Source organism: Porites lutea, chromosome 5 (assembly GCF_958299795.1).
Source record: "Porites lutea chromosome 5, jaPorLute2.1, whole genome shotgun sequence".
NCBI lineage: Eukaryota > Metazoa > Cnidaria > Anthozoa > Scleractinia > Poritidae > Porites > Porites lutea.
Genome location: NC_133205.1, coordinates 18,165,451 through 18,191,366, shown reverse-complemented (window position 1 = coordinate 18,191,366; position 25,916 = coordinate 18,165,451). Strand labels below are relative to the sequence as shown.

The following is a 25,916-nucleotide window of genomic DNA, read 5'->3' as shown; positions in this document are numbered from 1 at the left end:
ATTTCCGTTGCTCACGGAAACTCTTCGCTGTAACGACAGGAAAAGACTGTTCCATTTATTTTTCAGCCAAACTTTCCGGAAACTTTTTGTAAATGGTAAGCAACTAGTTCCTCGTGTGTACAGGTAGCTCGATGATTTTGCACCAATTGGATAATTTCGGGTTTTATGCGTTATATGTTTTTTTCCCATAGACGTAACATGTGCAGAGCATAAAAACACTTGGCTCCCTTGCGTTCTTCCTTTCACTCATGCCAAAAATTATTCATAATTCATAAACGGTCAAGGCTATGATACACAAATCGTGCAACAAACTGAATTGTAAAGCGTTTTGTTCAGTCTGACAAATCGGAGAGGTTTTAATCTCTTTGACAGCACTTCTAACAATAGTTAACCATGGTAAAGCTAGCCAGACTTTGAAAGACTGACGTACCAAGCCTGCAAACAAATTGACAACCAGCAAACAACGTCAGCTAACGGCTCGTTAAGTCCCAGTCATCCGCCAACTGACTCGACAAAAACAAAGCTATTTAAAGAATGACATAGGTCACGCCCATGAAATACGGACCAATATTCACCTCCGCATGTACTTTTTTAAAACACGCACATTTCTTGTATGATAAAAACCGTCCACACGTCCAGAAAACAGAAAACAGGCGCTGGAAAACTGAAGTCTAAACCTATTCAACCTTGGGTGACACACCATTTCAATTCCAGATGATTGAGCAGTCTTGTATAAAACGCTCTTTTTTAATACTCCTGTTCCGGTTTTCTGCGCATCAATCGAGCTTGTCCCATGCGGCAAACAGATTTTTCAGAAAGACAATTACAGATTTATCGCCCACTAAATAACCCTTGTAACTGTGAATTACGCTCTACGCGGCTTGCCGCAGCAGCGATTCTCATTTCCCAACTAGTTCCATGACAAAGAAATCGACAGATTTTCGAATCATTCCCTGTTGGAGAGCACGTGCGGCACGACCCAAGGGCAATACTGCTCGGTGATTGGCTACGGGCCAGATGCACTGCACAATAGAGCACGAGAAGCGGAGTGTGTGGGAAGGTGCAAAATACGTTTTTCCCACGGGTTTTAACGCCACGAGGCCACTCAAACCGTCAATATTTACAAACTCATTCAATTTCTTTTGTTTCGCTGTCTGTTAAAAAACATGAGTACTAAAGTGTTGTTCATCGTTTGGTCGTTTTAATCCGAGATATTTTCTTCTCGGTTGCAACAAAACTCATCAAAAGACCTTTAAACAGGTACTTATAAATTTTATATCATGGCCAACTTAATCAGCAAAATAATAAGCTATTCATATTAAGTAACGTAATCAATATTGCGTGCTGTGTACCTCGATAATTGACCCGCAATCTTCTGTAACCCGACTCAGCTTGAGGTTTCGGACAAAATGGTATTTCAAAAGTATACACACTTCTACGGACTCTGTTCCAAAGCGTGAAGCGTGGAAATAAACGACCCCCTTTCGTGCGCAGAGAAAACACTACAACTATTTCTATTGCAACTCAAGGTTTATTATTTTTTTCCATCCCAAAATACTTTGTTATCGTTATAACTGCACAGTTACCTAATGAAGTCCAGAGAAAAGTTATAAAAATAATACGATTACATTGGAGTTTCATAGTCTATAGCAACCGCAAAAACCGATATGAAACCCCCTAAGGGGTAGTTTGCCAATCTATGATACCGGTGTTATTTATAATGTGAATGCGAAGGAAAGAAAATGTTATACATGTTTTCAATATTATACAAAAATGTATTTACAGTGTTGCAAGTATTGCTAATTACATCTTAAAAATATATTAAACTTTTCTATAGCTCTGTCTGTTCAACTTGAACTTGTTGAATTATCTGTCTAAAAATCAATTACAATTCTAGAAAAAACAGGGTTTCGACTCAACCTCTTGTTGGTGGACTTTAAAAAGACTAACGCAGCATTATCGCCACTTCGAATTACTTCTTAAATGAAAGAATACCTTGTCTAAAACGTAAAAGTTCGCTTTTTACTGCAAAACTCAAGGCACCTTTTGAAAAGAAGGCGTTTACCGTAACTAAACTATGAATATTACTCCCCGCTTCCCCTCTACCCTCCCCTGCGGAATTTACCGCGTATAACTAACCCTGCAAATAGAATGAGCCTTTTGTGTTTCTTTTGAATAAATAAAAACCCGCTAATACTAACGTAAGTATACAATACGCATAAGAGGTAGGTAGGTAGGCAAAACACAATACCTGTGACCGTAACACAATTTTAAGTAACACGGGGTAAGTAATGGTTGATCAGCACAGTTTAACAATTTACTATACTATAAACATACCGTATAAAAGTACAAAACGAGTACCGGAAATGTGCTTAGTAGATAATACTTATCCAATCAAACGCGAGGATAAACTCCAGGAAACCAACTCTTTGCGTCTTACACAAGGTTTCCTGGACGTTTTCCCTGGCTTCTGATTGGCTACGGAATCGTTATAATGCATGCATATTGTGATTCGCGTAGGACGCTAGTGTATTTTTTAAATATAGCCATATACAGCCCTATGACGCACGGATCAAACAAATTGTGTAGTCGGTATTTTCAGAACGGTATGGATAATTCACATGTCCTGTCACAGAGGAACATTGAATATTGTCCCATTCAGGTATTTCATTTGTTCGGATTGTACCAGGAGGCTATTTAACCCGGAGCGCGCAACTCAGCTTATGCAACAGCGTTTTTACAGACTAATTTATTTTAAGCATCATTTTGAAGTACCTTCTCCCGCAAAATGGAAGCTCCGTCGCATATGTGTGCGCATCCACAGTATGATAATGAAAAAAAGTAAACGTAGATATTAAAACATCACGTATACCATTTTCTAGTCTCTAGCTTTTGTAGCCTAAATTTAAGACTTTTTTGATAGCCAAAAGTAGGAAAATCGACCTAACAATTAAAAGTGATCTGTGAGAACGCCGTAGCTCGTTCAGGGTTATTGGATCCTTACTATACCACCTACTTAATCTGTCGCCAGCAACAAAATTCGTGACGGCAAAATAAATAAAAACGCTTTTACGAAGTTAAGGCTCATCCAAATAAAATAATAACAGGACTGCGCATGGCCCAGCGATGATCGATGGAGGATAAACGTACAGCTCACATGACTCTCAATGGGGAAGGCGAGAGTCCAGTCTCCATGACAACATGCAAACTGCACACGGCGATTGACTAGCAAGATGAGGATGAAGATGAGGACGACCACTGCCCCGGCGAGTCCGGGGACGGGGTGGGGAAAGACACGATCTTTTGCGGCGAGACGCATTCGTAGCGGTTATCAAAGGCGGTAATCGGTATGTGTCCAAGAACGAGTTGGTTTTGTAATTGCAATGGCTGCTGCATCATATAGTCGTTATTGTGAAAGTCTTTTCTTAATGGCATGACGCCGCCTCCACTTGACGGATACATATTGGAGTTCGTTATGGCCTGGTACGAGGCCAGCAGGGAAGGCGTCGCAATCGAGGCCTTTTGCGCGGAGTGACAAGTTCTTCCATTGAATACAATGGGCCGAGAATCGTGGTGTTGAAGACCTCCACAATGCAAGTCCGGTGTGCTATGCACAGAATAAAGTCTTTGACCTTCCAGAGGGTCCGACCGCCTGACAGTAGGCGCATTTGGTATGTACATACAGTCAGACGTTGTGGGTACAATGTGGTCATTCAGACCCAAATGTCCAATAGTTGTTGTGGGTGGAAAATCAATCGGCATATCTGTTGGGGGACTAAGAGTATCAAAATCGAGCTCATCCAAGCAGTCGATCCCAACGTCTTCCAAACCAGCCAGATCTTCCGGGGAGAGAATTTCTAAAGGTGACGGCGGTTGTTGCTCCAGAGAGTCCGGAGGCTGCAACGGCGACAACGTCGTGGAATCTGCGGGGGAAATACCCGCACTCCCGAGGGGAGAAAGTCCGTTTGCGATTTGCATGCAGTTAGGTGAAAACGTCTGCCCGGTGGCGCACGAAGATACAGCTGTTACATTATTAGCTGTTGGCGATAACGTTGCAGTTGGTGAAAGCGACGGTACCGTGCTTATCACCGGGTATTGTTCCTCGTCAGGCCGTGCTTTCTTCCGCTTCCGTTTCGTGTTGTTATTATTACTACTTCCGGTGACAGGTCTTGGTCTGTTCACAGCGTTTGTTTTGGGACGAGCCGCCGAGAAATGCTGCATTATCGCGGGCCCGCCGCCACCGTGAATTTCCACGGTAGGCGGAGAGGTGGCCGGAGGAGATGCCATGTTAGCTAGCGGGGATTTTTGCCCCTCGGGGGGTGACGTAGGAGCGGGAACAGCTTTAGGTGAGTTACAACCCAGCGACCAGTCCGTAAGCAACTCCACAATGTCATGATGGTGTCTCAGTTTGGCGATATCTTCCGGTGTCATGTCCATGCTATCGGCGAGTTTGCGGTTTGCATAGTTTACAAGCAGATAACGCACTGTTTGAATGCTTCCTTCTCTACAACCCAGGAATAACGGCGTTTGACCCTAATAACGAACACGGAAATTAAAATCAGTCTTTGTTGTTAACACTTTGCATACTGACATTACATTTAGCCTGCGCATCAAGCGTTTCCGCGCGAATTCGTCATGGAAGTGCTTTTTCTGAGTAAATCATTCCCCAGGTTGTACTCAAATTTGTTTCTCGAAGAACTTGAAAGCGACATTTTGTTCTATAAAGCACATATTCAATCTCTGAGTTACCTTTTCGTCCTGAGCATCTTTCTTGGCACCATTTCTTAGCAGCTCTTTCGTCACCTCCAAGCTATTGACCGAGGCTGCCCAATGTAGTGCAGTTTTACCTGTCAACAGCAACGGAATGAGCATTTGAGTTTGCTTAATAAAGGAGTATGGATTTGAATGAACCCTTCCACGGTTTTCTTCAAGTTTTGATCAAGGCTAACAAGTGATTATCCATCGAAACTACCGGAAATACCGCCCTAAAATCAGTTACATTACCAGGTTTAGGGTTGATACGTCCAAAGAGAGCGAAGATATATTGCTCCACAAAGACGCATAATTTTTGAGATTTTTGTATGGTGGGAGTCACGAACTTGCCCCCAGCACACAATCGTCTGTTAGTGTAAAATTCTGAGACTTTGCGGATAGTTATACATCCGTTAGTTTGCCATAAATCACTCTTAATCTTGGCAGCTTAACTGATTTTATGGCGTTCTTTCCAGCAGTGTTAACTGATCTTCGCTAACAATGTCATAGAAATTACTCAAAAGTTAAAAAAACCTGTGAAAGGGTATATTACCACGAACGTCAAAGAAACAGTTTAAAGTTGGGTCGACAAAGAGAGAAATATATTCATCCAAGCTTACCTTGATTATCGGCACTGTTTACTTTGACTCCCGCCTTGATAAGATGACGCACTAAGTCCGGTAGATCGTGCCGCGCTGCAAGTATCAATGGTGTTGTTCCGTCGTCCATTCTGGCCTCTAAGTCAGTCGCACGGTTCATGAGCAATCTCTGAATGTAGAGGATTGAAAAACTGATTTAGCTCCGATGTGAATTTAAATTGCATGTATTCGGTTGGCATCACAGGGCGCCAAAGGTCTTACAGGTTGTACTGGACATGTTACTCGGGCGCATGTTCAAAAAACTGCGGTGTGTGCACGCCTCAAAGATTAGGTTGTGCGTGTCACGAAAAGGGATCATTCCCCCACACAATAACTCTCGAGATTCTGTTTGTCAGTTTGTTGATGAACACCCATCATGTAGCCAGTCAAATGAACACACACAATGTAGCCTGCGTAGCAAGAGCCAAAACAAAAAAGGGAAGGGGGGGGGGGGGGGGGGGAGGAAGCGCGCAAGGGAAAAGTTAGAGTTAGTTTTGTTCCTCTCCCGGCCTCCCCCCTCCCGCTTCCTTTTCTGCGCCAACCAGGCAGCCTAAGCAGCTTGCTAATGTACTGCTGAGTTGATTGCCGGTGTTTTGCATTTTCATGAATTCTGACGCGAAGTACTGCACTGCTGGGGGACACAGGGTTCAATCTTTTACGATAAATGCACTGCATGGAATATTCTCCTTGTTCATAGATTATTGATAAGACAACAAAGGGATCACAGAAATCGGACAACTTTTTACTGCCCCAGATTCGCAAAACTGTAAAATATCACTGTTATTTACCTGGAATACACCCTGAGCATCAGCGCCAATGGCAAGATGCAGAGGCGTACGGTTGAGACGGTCCCTCGCATTAGCATCAGCACCCGAGTCAAGTAGACGCTTAGCTACATCAGCTCTAGAGTGCCTTGCAGCAAGATGCAATGGCGTCTCTTCCAGATCAGTCTTTGAATTGTAGCTCGCTCCAAGAGAAAGCAAGTCCGAAACCATAGCGCCTCCGCTATCGTCACTGTCTTTATCATCATCCAGGCTACTTCCGTCACCATAAATTCCACGGCATGCGGCCAAATGCAGTGCGGTCATTCCACCAGGGCCTCTGGCATCAACATCAATGGCCGTAGCTCCCCTCTCTCCGTTGCCTTGCTGAGGAGGGGTTAGAGCCAGGGAGCAGTTTCTAACGGTCACGTCTGCGGCCTGGTGGTGCAGGGAGGTCCACTTACGCGAATCTTCTCCGTTGTGTTTATCGTCCAGTTTGACTCGCTTAGCTTCCCTGGGAGGCGTCAGGTCTGAACGGCTGCTTTCGCCGCTAGCAGAAGTACCTTCTTCAATTTCAGACGAGCTCTTCCTCATTTGACTGAAAAACAAATCAGTTAAGAGGGCGAATTTACAAAGTATACCGTGACATGCAAATGAATTCACTACATAGGAGATGAAAATTCAGCACAGTTCACTTAACAACGACAACAATAATATTTATTTCCCTTATTTCCTTCGACGGAAATAAAACCACTTACTTCAATGAGACTTCTTGCCCGACTGGTTCACGTCTTGTAGAGGGCTGCCTCCGAGGTCCGCGTCCGACGAATCCTTCTGGAACCCACAGTTTGGCATATACCCTTTTGGCGCCGGCTAATACTCCAACAACGAACAGAGGAATGCCCACACAGAGAATAGCAATATACAATGGCGACAAACCAGTGGAAGGGGACGGGGTTGGTGGGTTCACCGTGGGTTCCTCAACTTAAGACACAAAGAAGATAGCAATTATTACAATGTCAGTCAAACTAAAGTCGACAGTTGTGAACTTGAAAGTCGAGTCTTCGTTCTTCCCCAGTACCACATCAAAGAGTCACTTGGCACTTTGCCATAGTACGATCACAACGTTTCTTGGAAACGCCAAGATGGTTTTCACTTCTAGAAAAGGATGCGTTTTTCGCAAGGCAGAAAAAATAACCAGAGTGACAGCGAAATTGTGTCGCCTTTGTATTATACTTGCGTGAGCCCAGGAAAATTAATAGTCAAAAACTCGAATGCGACCGATTTTCTAACAGGAAGGCTAAGTGTTCTAACAAAATGCCAGTCTCTGTGTTTATTTTGCTATAATTTGGAATACTTACCTCGTACTTGATGTAAATTGTAGGGTAAATCCAGTTTATTGGAAGACTGCAGTGCACCGAGATATTTTGCACCCTACAAATAAAGCCACAAAATTTAACCTTTAGAAGAGACCCATATGTAATTTGTCATCATAAAAAAGACTTTTCAAATAGTCAAAAATATAGCTCGTGGAAATAGAGAAAATAGAGAAAGAAAATTCTCCTCAATGCCATATAGGGGACAGAGCTGACAATATAGATTTCGGCTTTCCGAGTCAATGCACGTAGAAAAGGCATTTTACTCCTACTGGAGACTGGACTGGACACGAGCCACGCAAAGGTCTAGTCGTTTGCCAGGCAATGGCAGTACCTTCATTTCTCGGTTATTCACTAAGACCCCGAGTATTGGTCCGGCCCAGAGAATCGAACCCGCGACCTGCCACTCTACAGTCAAGCGCTCTACCAACTGATTTAATCCTGGAACGGTTAAAAAGGCTGCAAATTTAACGAACAAGACAAAAGCGTTGTCCGACTTACATAAGCTGCGTCAGTAATACACGCACTGCCATCGCATCCCCTCGTGTCGATTAAATAGTGAACCTCCGTTCTGAAAGGAAACGAGAAACGGTCGAAGTTAGTACAAGCAATTAAAACTTTAAACTCTTAAGAGGGCGAAGAGAAAATGAAAATGAACAGCTGCACAAGAAAAACCACACCACACACCACACGAGTCGTCTTCCAGTCGAGCGATAGAATATAGTTTCCAGTGTTCGGCTTCTAATTCGCCACTTCAGAAACGAGCGGGAAACTGTTCTGGGACTGTTACTAAGGAATTGGCCAATAGCTGACCGGGGTGTCTTCAGTGAAGATCCAGAGACACTTGGGGGCCGCATTTCGGCTCCAGGGACCCGTTTCTCGAAAGCCCCGGCAAGGTTTCGGGCCCGAAATCAAATTTTCAAATCGAAATATAAAGAATAAGAGCGCGGGTTCTGGCTAGCAAACTACTCCATGCTGTTTCATTAACTGATAGTTTTATCATGTTAGATGCAAAACTATTGAAACCTCCGTCTTGCATGTAAACAACAACAGCTTTACGGGCCCGTTAATTATCGGGACTTTCGAGAGACGGGCCCCACTGCCCTTATTAAGTGGCGAATGGAGTCGCTACAGCAAATTTTCTACACATATCACCAAGGACTAGTTTTATAGTTGATACAGGTAGGTATAAAAGAGATTAAAAAAGAGGTGGCTTATTTAATTTCGCGAAAAGCAATGAGTTAATTAAGTCCCCTCCTCTGGCAAAAAGAAGAGGTTGAATGATTTTGTAAGTGAGTACAAACAGCACCTTGAAAAGTGCTCGCGAGGTGAAAATTTCTGTCGCTTGATTAAGACTCATAAAAGCAAAACTTTCTCGGGCGCTTTATTTATAAAGGGGGCCTATTAGAACAGGATGGTGTTTAAAAGTGGAGTTTATAAGGTGAAGAAATCCATACTAACCCTTTGCCGGACAATGCTCGTCGCACAATGATATGACTCGTCCCTCTCTGTAAGTTTGCCACTGACCTCCGCGAAATAGGCACTGGAGGCCCTTCGGAGAAAATATACGGAAAGATCATTTGCTCGCCATCGTTACTCTCCTTAATAAACAAGATGGTTTCCAAAACTGCAGAGAGCGCTCTCGTGAAAATTCTTGAGCCATTCATGAACTTCTCTGGCGACACTAGCAGTACAAGAATTAGCGTTCCTTTGCCCTAACAAAGAAAAAGGAAAAGTTAGAGCCGTTACCGGTAACACTGACGTACATAACACATAAGGTGAATGAATTATCAGGGCCTAAGCTAATATTGCACCCCATGCTATTTATAATCTTTTTCGAACACATCGGATAATCGAAAACTCAAGAAAAAAAAGGTCGACGTTTTTGGATCTTTCTCTTCGGGTTTTTAGTTTTTCCAAACAACTTTTTGTTTTTCGGAAGGGCGATCTCGGCATTGTCCTATAGATAGGAAGTGAAAAGACCAACAAAAGCGTTTCGCCGCTACCTGCTTTTACGGTCAATAACTCCAAGAAACTGAAAACCGTTTTTCGCACAGGTTTGTGGTAACTAGATCAATAGGCCGTTTCCGAGTTCCAAAAAATCTCACTTTCAAAGCGAGGCTAAGTGCGAAGCCATTGATATGAAAATGATTTTTAATTATGACGCAAATAAAACTCATTTTCACAGCAAATGTTTCGCACTTAGCCTCGTTTTGAAAGTGAGATTTCCTGGAACTCGGAAATGGCCTTTTTATCTCAACCTTCCCCCGAAATCGTTCCCAGTGTCTCTCCACTTCCCGTCCGCTGAAGAAGAGAGGCCCTGGATCTCTTGGACCAGTTCGGGGACATCACCTCGCAAAATAAGGGACAAATACCACACAAGCTTCGGTTTTACGGGCAACAAAAACGTGCAACTTGTTTTGCAACATTGCTGCACAACGAGTTGAAAAGCGATGTTGTGCGTTTAACTAACCGCGTTCAAACCTGATAACAACCTTATTTGTTGCAGGACAGGTCTGATGGGGTTGGTAAAACGCGCAACATCGTTTTTCCACTCGTTTGCACTAGGATAGTCGTATAAATATACCCAGCCCATTACGCTATTGATCGGTTTGAAAGCGTGGTTCCTACGGGATTTCACTCACCGGCTTTGGCTTTGATGTTTCGCAGTCCAAACCATCCCTCAAACATTCCTCAGTGTTGCATATAGTATCGCATTCCGCGTTTTCAAAGCGAGGTTTGCAGTAATCATCAGTCCTGGAAAACAAATTCGGGTCATCAGTTACGTCTTAGTCCTAGTGTAAAACCAGTTAAAGAGTTTTTATACACCAGGCCCCGGTTGTTTAAACATTGGATAGCGCTATCAACCGGATAACTCACTATCCAGCGAATACGTATTATAAAAAAAATTGCGTTACCCACTAAATCGAGATTTATCCAGTGGATGGCGCTATCCACCTTTTAACAACTGCGACCAGAACTAAAAAATAATGGTTCGTCGTTGCTTTACAGTACGTCCTCCTTAAAACGTGCAATGAGACATTTTCACGTCGTTGCGTAGTCGTCCAGTGGCGGCAAAGAAATGTACGAAAAAAGAAGTGATGCACGCGCAAAGTTGTTGTTCTACTTAAATACACCCTAACACCTATTGCTTTTTTGACGCTCTCGTTGCCGTCGCCGTTGCAAAAGCTCCTTACTATAAAACCGCGCAGCACCAAGTGAGGAGCACTACGTGACGCCAGCCCGAGCGGTTGCCAAGGAGACTAGTAAACAGTAAATCATGTGCATTTCACAAATTCATCTTACTCGCATTTGCCTTTAGGTGATTTGCAGTCAAAGCCATCAAAGAGGCATTGTTCGGTATTACACTCAGGATTACATTTGCCATCCTTGAAAACCTTGTAGCAGGGTCCACTTGTCGTCATTGTACTGCAGTTCGCCCACGGCTCAGTCCCCAGAGAACACACAGTACCGTCATAGTTGCACGCGTGGTTATTGCATTTTTTCTATTGTGGATAAAATCAAATTAATGTGAGCAGCAAACACACCTAGGCAAGGTTGACACAAGAAGAAATGTTTCTGGGTTCATGCATGTTTTTGGAATTATCACAAGCAGAGTATTCAGATTCGCGTTTACAAACATCAGTAAATCTTGGAATAACATTCACATTAGACAATGGATTCAAAATCGCCAAACAAGCGACCAAAGCGGAAAGTTCTTGTTTTGGAATCGAGCATCTCCGTTGTGTAAACGGCAAAACGAATCTGGTACAAAAATGATTCGAATTCGTCTCGAGTCAAGAAAAAGTTTCTCACAGTGAATAATATTAGATAATTTTTATTTACAAAAAAATTAAACTATTTTCAACATGATTGCTGCGATCGAAGACGGAAAAAATTGAAGATGGACTTCAGTTCTACCTGAAAAAGGTCGAGCAATTGTACCGATCACATGAAAACCAGTGGGCTTAATTTGACTTCAGATATGGATAAAGCTTTATATAAATGTAAGTAATAATTATTATCGCATGGTGGCAGCGTAGAAATATTTGTATAGAGAAGAGCATCGCTATGGACATAAGTTTTCTTTTGTAAGGCATAAATTATGCAGAATAACTTTGGTGTCTTTAACTACTGAAATAATGATAATTAGTTACCTTGCAAACTTCGTTATCACGAAATTTTTGTGCACAGTCATCATGAGGGCAGCCGACTTTTTCTTCGCAATAGTTACCTGTGTATGCATCTACAGTGTAAAAGGGAAACAGTACGGTTAAAGCCACAAAACAGAAACCTTGAACACTGAGAGAAATACCTTGTACATACTAAAGGTGATGCTACACGGGACGATTCGCAACGACCATTTTCATGCAACACAGCGTTACAACATCAGGGGCGGATCCAGGATTTTTTTTAGGAGGGGGTGGACCCGTCTCTTGCTCTACTTCAACACCAATAAACCACATAGCTTTTTTTTTGCAGAATACCAGTTGTATTAGAAAACCGCAGATCATCTCAGCGGGGGGGGGGGGGGGGGGGGGGGGCGTGCGCTCCCCCTGCACCCTCCCCCTAGATCCGCGCCTGAACATTGTTTCGCTAAGAACATTAAGGGACGGTTTAGAAAATAAGAAAACGAAGCCACGGATGGGCAAATTTGAACACGATAACAAGGGATTGTTCGTCTTTTCTTTTCCTTTCCTTCAGGCTTTCTTTTCACAACTGCTTAAATTGCCTACATAACTGCGATGATCTTTTACGCGCTAAACTGTGGTTTTGTTTAGGAATAATGGCAGACGTACATGTACAGTAGTTAATAATGATATAAAGAAAGCCTGACCTGTACATTTGCATGTGTAGAAGCCCTTCTGGTCTTGACATGTTCCTCCGTGTAAACAAGGATTGCTCTGGCACTCATTTATATCGTTCTCGCAGTTTCGGCCAGTAAACCCCACAGGACACTTGCAAGTATACGAATTAAATCCATCAATACACGTTGCACCATTTTGGCACGGTACAGAAAGGCAATCGTCTATGTTCCAGTTGCACTGGTTTCCGACAACACCAGGCATGCAAGAGCACGAATAATTGCCATCTCCTCGAGTTACACATGTACCGCTATTAAGGCAAGGATCATGTGCGCAGCTAGAGACAGGACGCTCACAGTTTAACCCTGAAAATCGATGTGGACAAAGGCAAATGTGTCTACCGGCACCATCCTTGCACTCGCCCCCATTCTGACAGGGGCTAGACAAACACTCATTGATGTTGGTGCTGCAGTTCTTGCCCAAAAATCCATTTTTACACTTGCACTGGTAGTCATTCACCAGGTTAAAGCACCTCTCAGAACCTAGAGGAGAACATGGGTTGGGAGCGCATTCGTCGATATCGTTTTCACAACGTAGGCCAGAATATCCAGCTGGGCAGTTACAAGAGAAACTCCGAAGCCCGTCACGGCAAAATCCGCCATTAAAGCATGCTGTAGAGAAGCAGTCATTAGGGTTCTTTTCACATCTAGTACCAACATATCCCACGGGACATGTGCAGATGAAACCATCCACTAAATCAGTGCATGTGCCTCCATTTCTGCATGGGTCCCCTGCGCAGTCATCTATATTTATATCACAATTTCTTCCGGTGAAACCTCCTATGCAATTGCATGTGTAGTTTGCAACTCCATCGATGCAATTAGCGCCATGTTTACAAGGACCACTGGCGCAATCATTAATATTGACTTCACAATAGCTCCCGGCAAACCCAGGTGGACAATTGCATGACTGTACGTTGCTTAGATCTACGCAAGTGCCGCCATTCTTGCAAACATCGCTCCCACCAGACTTTGTCACCGCTTGCGCACAAGTTATCTCTTCAACATCACAGATGACACCTTTGAATCCTGGCAGACATTCACAGCGAAAATTGATCCCAGTTTGCCTGCACGTACCCCCGTTTACACACGGAGTATTATCGCACCAATTAATAATACTTTCACAGTTTACACCAGTGTAACCAGGGGGACAGTAGCAGTTGTAAGATGCAATCTCATCAACACACGTGGCTCCATTTTTGCAGGGTGATGGTGTGCACTCATCAATATGGTTCTCGCATCTCCGTCCAGAAAATCCAGGTGAACATTTGCAAAGGAAGTCATTCACTTCGTCCACACACGTCGATCCATGTAAACAAGGGCTGTGTAAAGAGACAAAAGAGAAACTTTTTACTACATGCACACATGTCATGTTGCTATATATCAGACGAAAAAAGTTAGGACACTTCCACCGAAAAACTGTTTTTTTTTTACTTCTGGCATGTCTCCGTGTCCTCCCAATGTTGTTTATAGCAGTTAACTCACCAAAATCTTGAACACCAACATTGGGAGCACAAGAAGACAGTAAAGTGTCCCCCAGTTTTGACTGAGACTGTATAGTCAACTGTTGCAGAATGTGTGAAAACAGTGAAACATCAATATAAAAGACATTAAATGATTGAAAGAAACTGAACAATATCCACTCCAGACACAGCAGGGAATGCCTGATTGTATCTCCCACAACAACAGGAAACAAACATGAAATTGAATGACTCAACGACTCACACCACAGATCACACCAAAAGTAATACTGCCAAGGAAATACAGCATTTTTGTGATTTATACATGTCTCACACGTTTTGCCAGAGTTGTATCTTTGATCCCCTCTGACTGAACAAAGACAAAGTACTCACCTGGTCTCGCAGTCATTAATATTAATCGAGCAGTTTGCACCGGTGTAACCAGCATAACAGCTACACATGTACTTGTTGATGCCATCAGTGCACTGTCCATGTTTACATGGGTTAGTAGAACATTCATCGATGTCAATCTCACACAACTGTCCACTAAACCCTGCGCTACAACTACACGAGTAGCCAGTCTGTTGTGAGACACAAGTCGCACCATTCTTGCACTCATTTCCCAAGCAATTGTCTATCCTAGTTTCACAGCTTGTACCTAAATTGAAATAGGATAACATTCAATATCCAAAATTTGTTTTCCATTGAAGTGGATTTATTTATTTACAACTTTGGAAACTGTGTATGCAAATAAGTGGGTATGGTACAAAGCTTCATGTAATGTAAAACAGGCTTTCCTTAATAGACAATAGGGAGCTTCAGCATAGGCATTTTTGAGCGACTGATGCTCAGCAACCAGACTTGGGGCCTTTCCCCTTTAAATATGCCTTGAAGCTTCCAAATTGGCATTGCTAAGTGTCTTTATTATTACAGAGACAATCTGGCGGTAAATTTGGGCAAAACCACTGCCCAAGAATGCAGAGAGTCTACTTCCTGTTGAAGTGCATTGTTCAAAAATGCCTTTGCCAACTCCAAACTGTTGCCAGGAAATCAAATGATTATTCAAGCATGTAAAGGCTGAAACAAACCTGTATATCCAAATTGGCAGTGACAGTGATACTGAGCAACGCCATCAGTACAAGTGCCTCCATTCTGGCAAGGTGATGAACCACATTCATCATGGTTATAATCACAGTGCCGTCCATGAAAACCCGGATGGCAGCTGCAGTAGTAAGTGTTTAGACCATCAATGCATGTGCCACCATTCTTGCAAACCACTCCTGAACAGTCATTGATGCTATCTGTACATGTTGGACCTAAAAAAGCAATGCAAATGTGAATTACAGGTAAGCATGGCAAACACTATAAATTGACCACATTGATCATCTGAATGTACTTATAGGGGCAATCAAGAGGCCCTGCCAAGGGGGGTCCCATGTCGCCTGTCTGAATTTTAAAACGTCTTGTCTCGGTGCTTTTAAATGCTAATTGTCGCTTATTGTCGGCTTTGCCGTCACTGTCGCAATTTGGCCGAGGGAGGTTGTCTCGTGTCGCGATTTCATTTTACGTGCTGTCGCAACTTTTTGGGTCACGTTACTTGTCAGAATTTACCCTGGCAGGGCCTCAATCAATGATAAAATGTAGGTAGAAATTTGGATCAGATCCAATCAAGGTCATCACAATTATTTTTTCTGTTTCTTTTCAACCCAAGTGTTGAATGGTTTGCCACAAAGTCTCAGATCTGTTTTCAACTTCTTGGTGAGTCTTGCATTTTGCGTCTTTTGCTCTTTAAAACTAAAATTCCAGGGTCAATGAAAATTGTGTTTACATGTACAATCACGCATAAAAAATCTCAGATCACCTGAAGAAAAATATTTTGCAATTTTTAACTAAGAATGAATTATAATGTACATGTACAAATGCACCACAATATTTTTGGGTTCAGGACACCTTTTATAAAAATAAAAGACTTAAGGTCTGAAGTCATCCTTACCACTTGTACCAACAGGACAAATACATTTGAATCCGTTAGCAAGGTCTTGACATGTTCCACCATTCAAGCAAGGATTGCTGCCACATTCATCTAAATCTAACTCACAATTTTTTCCAGTAAATCCTTGAAGACATGTGCAGTTATAATCATCAATTCCATCCACACATGTCCCATAGTGCTGACAAGGAGACGATCCACACTCATCAATATCAACCACACAATTATTTCCAGCGTAGCCTCTACTACAATTGCATGTATATCCACCTTGGCCATCAACACATGTAGCACCATTATGACACGGGTTTGATTGACAGTCATCAAAGTCTGTCTCACAGTTTTTACCAATAAAGCCGGGCAGGCATCTGCAATTGTATCCATTATGGTAGTCAGAACACTGTCCACCATTTTGGCAAGGAGTGCTAGCACATTCATTTATATCTTGGTCACAAACTGTGCCTGTCCAACCAGGATTGCAGAGACATAGAAACTTATTGACGAAATCGACGCACGTGGCACCATTTTGGCAAGGACTAGAACCACATTCATTGATTAAAAGCTCACAGCGCTCACCTGTTAAAAGGAAAAAAACATACAGTGTAGAAAGAGTTGACGACCTCTTAATATAAGTAAACTGGTATATATACATGTAGTTACCTGTTAGGTACTAATGTGTTCCTGGCAGAGTACATTTTGAAGTTTAATAACAGCAAAAGGGCTCAAAAAAGCCTTGTCTGGTCATGTGGGAAAAGTAGGTTTTCTTTCTGGGCAAATAACTAAGGAACTTGTTAATCCTGTTCTGCTAACACCTCAATGTCTAACTTGGAAAACATTTAGTTTCTTTCAAAACTAAAATAACTCTTTCCCTTGGGACCAGTCATTAACCGTTAAATACTACACCCTTGTACTCTCACAACATGGAGTTACACATATCATAACTTACAAATAACATGCAATAAATTATCTACCATTAAGTAGCTGTATCGGGACTACCTCCCATGCGACCATTAAGTTTTAACATTTTGGTTGGCCACTTACAGGAGAGTTCAACTGTACATTATTTAGTGCAGTTGGATAAGAAAGGTCGTATGGCATAGCACTTATGTACCTGTGTAACCAGGGATACAACTGCAGCTAAATGATCCAGGAGTGTTAACACATGTACCACCATGATCACATGGTGAGCGGATGCTTTTAGAGCACTCGTCTACATCTGTATTGCAAGTTTTTCCAATCCACCCAGGGCTACAGTGACAACTAAAATTTCCAAAAGCATCTGTAGAACATGTTCCATTATTTTGACATGGATTACGATAACACTGATCAATGTGCTGACAAATTGGACCTGAAAAGCAGCAAAAAAGAAAATTATTTCATGAACCCTCTTTTTTTTAGAGCAAAGCCTTGATGACAAAGCAACCACAAGCTCAATTCAGGGTTGCATATATGCCAACTCTCCAAAATACAGCACTGATCTCCTGCTCTCCCATAAGAGTCACCAAATCTTCCAGGTTAAGTACAATAAGTAGACTTTTAAACTTTTCTGTGCTTTAGTTTAACATTTAGCCCATTTTTTCTCAAAATTTGATCTTTTTTACTCATTGTACTGTTTCTGGGACATTTTTGCATTTCATTAGTAGTCACTAACAAAGATTTTTTTCATCATTAAAATGATGAAAGCGAATTTTGATAGTATGTACAGCTGTACTGCATGTAAGACTTCATATAATGTCCTAAGCCATTCCCATGTCATATTTTGGTGGCTGGGTCATTTTGTGGGAGAGGGGGTGGGGAGGGTTGGTGCAAAATAGACCAAATCCAGATTTTAGATCTCGGGAGGTTGGCATCTCTGGGATTGGTGTTGATTAGTTCCAACATTTTTGAGTTGTGATTGGTTCAGTTGGTATTTAATGTACGCACTTACATGTATACTAGAAAAACCGTACATGAAAATGGCTACAGCTGTACATACTGTAGGTGTGTTAACAACTTTTACCTTATTTAAATACTGTAAGTATTGATCAGCATAGTATGAGCAAACACGTAAAGGTTTACTTTTGAGAGCTCACCTACATATCCAGGGGTACAATCACAATCATATTTCCCCACTCTGTCGATACACTGTCCATGATTCTGGCACCTAGGGGGATCTGTCGGCGATGACAATTCACAATCATCTGTATTGATGGCACAATCTTTTCCCTCCCACCCATTAATACAGCGGCATTGATAAGAACCAACAACGTTTAAACATGTTGCTCCATTGAGACAAGGATTGGCCACTACACACTCATCAACATCGGCATCACATCTGCGCCCAGTGAAATTTGCAGGACAACTGAAAAAATAAGCAGCAAAAAATTCAATACATTTAATAATATGACCTGTTTAAGACTTAGTATACTGTGGTCGTGTTCTATTGGGACCAACCATTTTTGGTTGGTTGGGTTGGTTGGGTTTTTTCGCGTTCTTTTGGGAAAAACCGTTTTTGGTTGGTTTGGTTGATCAACTTTTTCAACCAACTCAGTCCCTGGTTGAAATGGTTGAAAACATTGGGTAGCATCTGCTGATCTTTTAGTAGGCATCAATTTTGGGGTGCCACACAGCTCTTTACAAGGCCTCACAGTATTGGCTGTAAAAACAATAGACATAGAAAAATAACAATGACTCTAGCCCTAAAACAATGGAGCTGAGTGTTACGGAGAACCAATGAAATTAGAGATTTTTAAGAGCTGCGTACTAACTGTCAATTTTCAAGTGTTGTGTAATTTGCCCCCATTTTTGTGCTAAAACTTTGCGTGACATGCTCGAATGGGTCTCATGAAAAACTAAGAGGAGAACTTGGAAACATTCAACAATAGCGGCCTTTATGTAACTTCAAAAACACTTTAAAAAATGAAAGGAGAAAAGAAACCATGTTTTGGAATCTAAACTACAACCAATGCTTCACTGATTTAAAAAATTCAGTCGTTGTTTTGAGACTGCTCTAAATTTGAAGTAAATGACAATTCAAGTTATCGAAAAAATCTAATTCCAAGAAATTCCAGCCTAATGAAAAGACTTGTTTTTACAAATCTTCTTACTTATCCTGTATCCCTCTCACACTGCTGTCAACCATCAAAAACAAAACACATTTCTTCTCATCTTGATTCTTTTCAACACATATTGAAGTAAACATTTTTAAAAACAACGTATTGTGTGTTAAAGTGATATTTGAAAAATAAATAATATATTGTTGACAAAAACTGAAACACTTCTTCTTTTAAACGACTGGGATGAGTGAGAATAATGGTTACATGTAGTTCCACTGTACACCTTACTATTTGCTCATGTACATGTATTATGAACACCAGCCATCTCTTTTGGTTTAAATTACAGAACAACAACAGCACTTATAATTGGTTAAAATGACTCCCTAGCACACTTCAAAAACTTTTGTCTGTGTCAAAATTGCCCATCAACCAATTATGCCATAAATTCAAAACAATACTGTTCAAGGAAAATGTTATTATGCTTTATAAAAATAAGAGATTTCTTAACTGCAAATGAATGCAATTTATAATTAGTACTGATTAAGACAATTTTTTCTTCAGCTTAAAACACATGCTAAACCCAAAAAAGTTCAGCTTAGGTAAAAAAAACATTTACAAGATGCAAATGAACAATCACAAACAACCATGATCTGCTAAAATTCGTCACTGACATTTCACAGTATGAAATTTGCCCATGCTGTGAAATAAAATTAATAATACGGTAATCACTCACAAGTACATAAAAACATTGATGAATAGTTAAATAGCTGCTAACTGAAGCTTGCAAAAAAAAAGATTTAATTTACATTGATAAATTTGAAAATGAAATGGTTGTAGAAAATCAAGTTCAAACAAAACATTTCATTTCTCGGGCAAACCCAAAAAAGAAAAAAAGGAAAATTTTCTGTAAATCAAACAGGGATTTCGAGTACCTGTCCGGTCAAAAGTAAAACAGGAGAAGCTTTAAATAAACTATAAAATAAATAAAATATGAAAATTCCTGAGCACTGTGGTGCAAAAAATGAAAAACAAAAAAGAAAAGCAAAGAAAACTTTTCTGTGAATAATAAGGGAATTTTGAGTACCTGTTGAAAGTAAAACACAAGAAGCTAAAATAAACTATAAAATAAATAAAATACAATGTATGACATTCCTGAGCACTGAGGTGCAACACCCTTCAAAAGAATGCGAAAGTCTCTTTTGCATATCATTGGAAAAAAAACACCCTAAAAAGAGGAACATGGCAACAAAAGTGATTAATTTTTTCATTAAATTTATTTCATGAAAAGGCAACTTTGGAAAGAGAATTGCCAAGAGGAGGAAATATACATGAGTGGTCTTAAATGTGCTAGTGGGTTAACAAAAAACATTCACAATTACCTTGTGTATGAATAAAATAATTATTTTTCTTTGCATAACAGCACACAAGTATACGTCAAGGTCAATTCTTAGAAGATTTCAGTATACACAAACTTTAGAACTAAAATTTGGGTTTCTAGACAATCGGTTAATCGCTATTTAACACTATCACTTTTAATTTGCTAATCCCAAACATGTCCACCCAGTACTCACATCACTACAAAGCTATTTGAGGTCACATTATTATGAATAAAACATGAAATAATATGCTTTTCTGTTCCCAAGTGTGGCCCAATATCATTAAAGAACAGTCATAATTCTGCCTAAAAAACCTACATGCAGACCTCTGCAACGTTAACTTCAGCAGGAAAGTGGAGAAAAAGCTGCGATTGATTTTGTCGATTTTCAAATTAATTTCCTCCAATGAAAAACATTCTCTATGCCAGTCCGATAAGTACAGCTGCTTCTTATGAAATCCACATGTTTCATGCTGACCGAACAATGGGTATGACAATGCGAAACCTCATTCAAGCTCCGGGTAGTCTTAAATTTCATTCCCTTCTTACTTGTTTCAAGCAAAGGAAACAAATAAGCGCACATGACCAGTCTCCTGGCAGAAGCAACTTGAAGTTGCTAGCAAAAATCTGTAAGAAAACAACATGTCTACTTCCTCAAGAAGCTGACAGATTTGAAGCAAATTTTCAAATTAGGCATCCATTCTTTCTTTCAAGTCTAATTTGATTAAAAGGCACAATTAACATTTGCGATAACACAATTATGTCTGTGCCCAAATGCTTGTTATTACTCTAGGCAAAGCTACTTTCGACCTGGAAGACACTTGGATGAAAATTTTATTAGTTTAATTTTAGCACCGTATTTCAAAAAAAAAATCTTACACCGCGGCCACCACTTGCGCTTTCGCCTTTAAGACCAACGGAAGTGTTCAAAACTTTTTTTTCGACTCCCTTTTCAAGAGAATGAAACTGAAAGCGTCGTTCCGAAAGAATGACAACCTTTGCAGATTGATATTGTGACAGCATTTTGTTTGAACTGTGTTTTAGTGTAATACACCATAGATCGTAAAGATTTACAAAGGCAACCGAAAGGCGAATAATTACGCAAACGTTTTTTTTAACACTTTTACACACTCGTACAAATGCGTAACTTGGTGCATTTCAGTACGAAAGTATTGCCAGGAACTTGTTTTCCTAAATTGGCAAATAAGAGAAACATTCTTCGGATGAAAGAAACTTAAGTAAATAAAGATTATTCAAAAAAGCCAATAAAACTCGCGCAGAAATGTCGTTTTCGTAAATAAAGAATTAATGTCAGGCGAGACAAACAGGCAAGTGATGAAAAGAAGAAAAACAATAATCCAAGAAAGAATTAGACAATCTCGAGTTACTATTTTTCTTGCAAAAGTTTCCGCAGTGAATTATTTAACCATAAAGGGCTAAGTTGATCATGTGTCGAGTCTCTTTTTGGCGGCCGGGGAACCATTGTTTTGAAAAATTTTATGCTATTGTGGCGACTAATAGAGATTGGGAAGCAGCAATTTTGAACTCAATAATCTATAGAATTTTATTCCGGATCTTAATCCCCACAGAGACCATTTCTGCCACTATGATAAGAACGGGTAGAGCTGTTTGACTGGCCCATTTCCACAAACGCAAACGTTTTCAAACGAACAACAACACAAATCTTGACGCTTCGGAAATCGGTTGGCGTGCTTCTAAATAACCCTTTGTTTCACCTTGTAACTAACTTAGAGTTGTTAAGCTGAAGTTTTGAAAGTTTATCAATATAAAAGCACTGTTAATTAGGACCAAGCATTTCAAAACGTGTCGACGCGAAAACTACACTCGCTCGCCTCAAACGCGAAACAAACGTCAGAATGTGGAGGAAACTTTTCAACACCAACTTGCAATAAATCATCATTATTAAGTTCACTTTTAAAGCGAGTTTATTGAGGACACTTTTATGTTGAATAAAAACATCTGCTAAGCTTTCTTAATAATGCATGATGTTTGCGACTCGTAACTGTTAAGAGTAACCCACATAACATGTGTCATTAAAGCGCGGATAGTTAAATTAACCGTAATTTTGATTGCAACGAGAAAATATGCAGCTTCTGTCAAAATTACGCTACACGAAAGCATCCAACCTTTTAGATTTTGATTTAAAGAGGATTTTGGTTGACAAAAACTGGCTATGATTGGAGCCAACAGGATGAAATTAAATCACGCTCTCCACTGCGTATAAAATTGCGGTTTTTTATAAGCTATTATTTACCAAATGGATGTCCATTCTAGTCTTTCAGATTTCGAACGCGCGAAGCATGTGTTACGATTCAGTTTGAAATATGACGAAATAAAGCTAAAAATCCCCGTGAAAAGATAACTAAATGTAAAATAAGCTTTCGATGAGATTACTAGACACGCATTGCTGTCTTCTTAAACAAACATCGCTCTGTCAACTAGTAAGGAAACCATGCAGGTAGGAATTCACGTGCCGAAAGCATCATCTGGAATTCCAAGAGAATTAAAAGCGCTAGTTTATAGCTGGGTTAGTCTACGGAACTGTCGGTACTTACGTGCAGTTAGCTTGTCCTCTAAAAAGGGAGCAAGTTCCACCGTTTTTGCAGTAATCAGGAGTACACGTGGAAGCTGTAAGAGACAAACAAAAGCACGAAGTTGAACCCAAAAGCCGTCAAAGCCAGGTGGAATCTTAAACAATACTCTCGACTTTACAAGCTGCAAAGGGACAGCTGTTCTTGTACGCTGTTCGATACGTTTCCTATCTCTTGAGCCCCAAATGAACAACTCGCAACAAACGAAGCCAACTTTCGTGGCCGCATATTTGCGAAACTTAATTCAGCGAGTGAATTCCACAAGGAGTCCACTTACACACTGTGGTATAAGTTGACCTATAAATAAGAACTACCAACGGTCGATTTCTGTCAAACTATTAAACTTAATGCTCCGATCCTTAACCAGTAGTATTCTAGCATTTCTCAACTTGAATGATGGCGTTCGATCGGAGCAAGATTTGCGTGGAATCGACCGACGTAATTATCAACGAGAGGTGTAAATATAGCCGCAGTTAGACACAATGATGTGCGCCCCACGGAATGAATTCAACCGTCTTTTCAATTAAGCACTAGATTCCTTCTTTAAGCTGCAATCAAACTTCTGTCAAAGCCGAAGATTTCCACATTCGAAGCGAGCTTTCCGCAGAGACGAGCCAGGAGTCCAATGAACTGAGTTCGAGAAGCATTTATCCAGAGTGCCATCCAGTTTGTTTGACGGTTGTAATATGGCCCAGAACACGCATCTCGAAAAACAACTTACCAGAAAGGACTATCGGAATGAACAAGCCCAAAGCAATGGCGATCGCAAAGCCCTTCATAGTGAACTTGCTGTTCAGTTCCCGTAAAGTTGGATCAAGTTTTGAGCATCGTTGGGCAACTCGACATCAATCCGTGAAAAGCACAGTGTTCCCACAACCGGAGTAGAGTTTCACTGACTTCAACTCCCAAGTGGTCTCCAACAGATACATTTGCATATGCAATGTTAGCGCCGACCAAATTTCCACTGACAAGCGCCGCGCTCTCCTTCCTTTGTGGCGAGATTGTCCAATCACGGAGCCCCGTTGCTGTTTGACCAATGAACCGGCTCCGCCTTTGAAAATCGGCTTGAGTGCCGTGCGTTTTGTGTCGTCACGGCCTGGCAAGAGAGCCGTAATTGTCCCTGTCTAATTAGTCAGCATCAACGGGTAGGCCAAGGTTTTCTTTTCACTTGCAGGGATTACAAAACGTGGGAAAATCGCAAAGGACGTGCAAGTTACGACGTTTTGTAGTCAGGTGGTTGCAACAAAGCGAAAAAGCCACATTCTACCTTCAGCGACCTACTTATTCAGGTTATTTGATTTGTTTGACACATTAATGATTGCATTTACAGGGCAATAAACACTTTTCGAACAAAATCATGTCGAAATGTCAAAACAGTAGTTAACGCGTGACCTGCAGACGAACCCGAAGTAACAATCGTTCTTCAGTAATGCTCCCTTTTTTGTAAAAAGTCTTCATTCTCCATTCATAAACTATACTTTTCAAATAGTTTTCTTAAATTTTAAAAAACTGCCTTAAAGTAAGGTTTCACTTCTGTGAAGTGCCTTTCAGAGGGTTTCCATAGCAACTTTCGAAATTTAAAGCGACCTTATTTTTCCCACGGTGAGATAAGGCATCTAAAGTGAAGCGGAAAGCGCTGTTTTGTCGTTTTAAGGCAGTGTTGGTCGCTTGGAAAATTGTTTTTGGATTTTTAGTTTTGGAGTAGACTACACCCACAGGATCTTGTTGCTAATAAAACTGTTTCTTTCCCGTGATTTCCGTGATAACAGCATATAAATGACAGGAATTGTTTTAAAAATAAACTGGATCCTGCCCCAGACGGACAGAACAACACAATTTTCCTAAGCTGATTTTTTCGAGTCAAAGATTATCTCGATTAATTTCGTGTTTATTTATATAAGTTTCTCTGTTTTTTTTTTAACAAAAGCCAGACGAAATAAAGGCTTAACGTTTGTAACAAACCATACGAAAGGGATTGACTATTGAAATATGTACGACAGAGTTCCTTTTAAAATGTTAACCAGCTTTTTCCGGTTTTGTGTTTCTTTGAAACGTGGTGAATTGTGAAAGAAATGTACAATTACCTCCTCATCCCTAAATGAAAAACTAAATATAGAATTTCACTCCAAGCAAGTAAAGTGCAAGGAGGACCTTAATACGATTATCTTTCTTGAAGAACTGGAATTTTCCCTTAGTTTGTTGTCTTAAGGAACCTTCGAAAAAAGCCCGAGTAATGCATAAGATGAACTACCATTTGTCAATGTAAACATCCAACCTGGCGATATTTGAAAATCGCATTGAATATTGACACAAAGATTTTCACAAGTTAATAAAATCGAATTATGACATGTTAATACGAACAATACAACCATAGACAAAACTTCACCGATTTTGGGGTCTAGAGTCGTTTGCATAAATTGCAGGTCCAGACTTGTTCAACAATTTTAGATGCCGCGTTGTGATTACCACTCATAAATCGATATCTATCTATTTTTACTATATAGCGAAGAATCTCTGATTCTCATTGATTAAATATCTTCTTTAGAGATTATGTTCATTCTATGTGACCTTGTGTAGACTAACACTAAGATCAATAGCATTGCTATAAAATGTCCTTGAAATATTCCTATTGTTGGTGTGCTTTCTCTTTTACCCTAACTGGAAATACTATTTGCAGCACTTAAGCACGGCTATGAATTCCAATTTGTTTGACGGGCTCTTTTGCAATATTGTTTTGCCTGTCAGCAATATTGGAGCGTTCATTTCCAAAAAGAGCAAAAAAGAAAAGCGCTAAAATAGGCAATCACGTGACGCAAGTCATATGACTTCGCGCCACGTGTCGATAGAATGATAATTCAGGGGGGGTGGAGGGGAGGTGGTACAGGTGACGAGATTGTCAAGTAAGGCTTAGACTCTTTCTAAGACCATGTGTTCTTGGGTCAGTCCCACCCGTCATAACAAAAAAACTACTTTCAGGAAAATTAACAGGTGTACGCAGAAACTATCAAAACATCCTTGGGGCGACGTTGTTGAATTGAAAAAAAAAAAAAGAAAGA

At 40.7% G+C, this 25,916-nt stretch overlaps 1 protein-coding gene across 1 annotated transcript; it reads right to left on the bottom strand.

The window, feature by feature from the left end:
• Window positions 1–1,511: 1,511 nt before the first annotated feature.
• LOC140937474 (uncharacterized) lies at window positions 1,512–23,830 on the bottom strand. The gene is made up of 19 exons (XM_073387042.1): window positions 23,582–23,830; window positions 22,825–22,897; window positions 17,911–18,179; window positions 16,950–17,186; window positions 15,845–16,414; window positions 14,940–15,167; window positions 14,245–14,509; window positions 12,365–13,713; window positions 11,685–11,773; window positions 10,834–11,033; window positions 10,173–10,284; window positions 8,989–9,242; window positions 8,029–8,098; window positions 7,513–7,585; window positions 6,910–7,135; window positions 6,179–6,749; window positions 5,373–5,520; window positions 4,750–4,847; window positions 1,512–4,533 (listed from the first exon to the last, which is right to left on the bottom strand). The coding sequence occupies exons 1-19, from the start codon at window positions 23,637–23,639 to the stop codon at window positions 3,226–3,228; spliced, it is 6,198 nt and encodes a 2,065-aa protein (XP_073243143.1). The 5' UTR covers window positions 23,640–23,830; the 3' UTR covers window positions 1,512–3,225.
• Window positions 23,831–25,916: the final 2,086 nt, after the last annotated feature.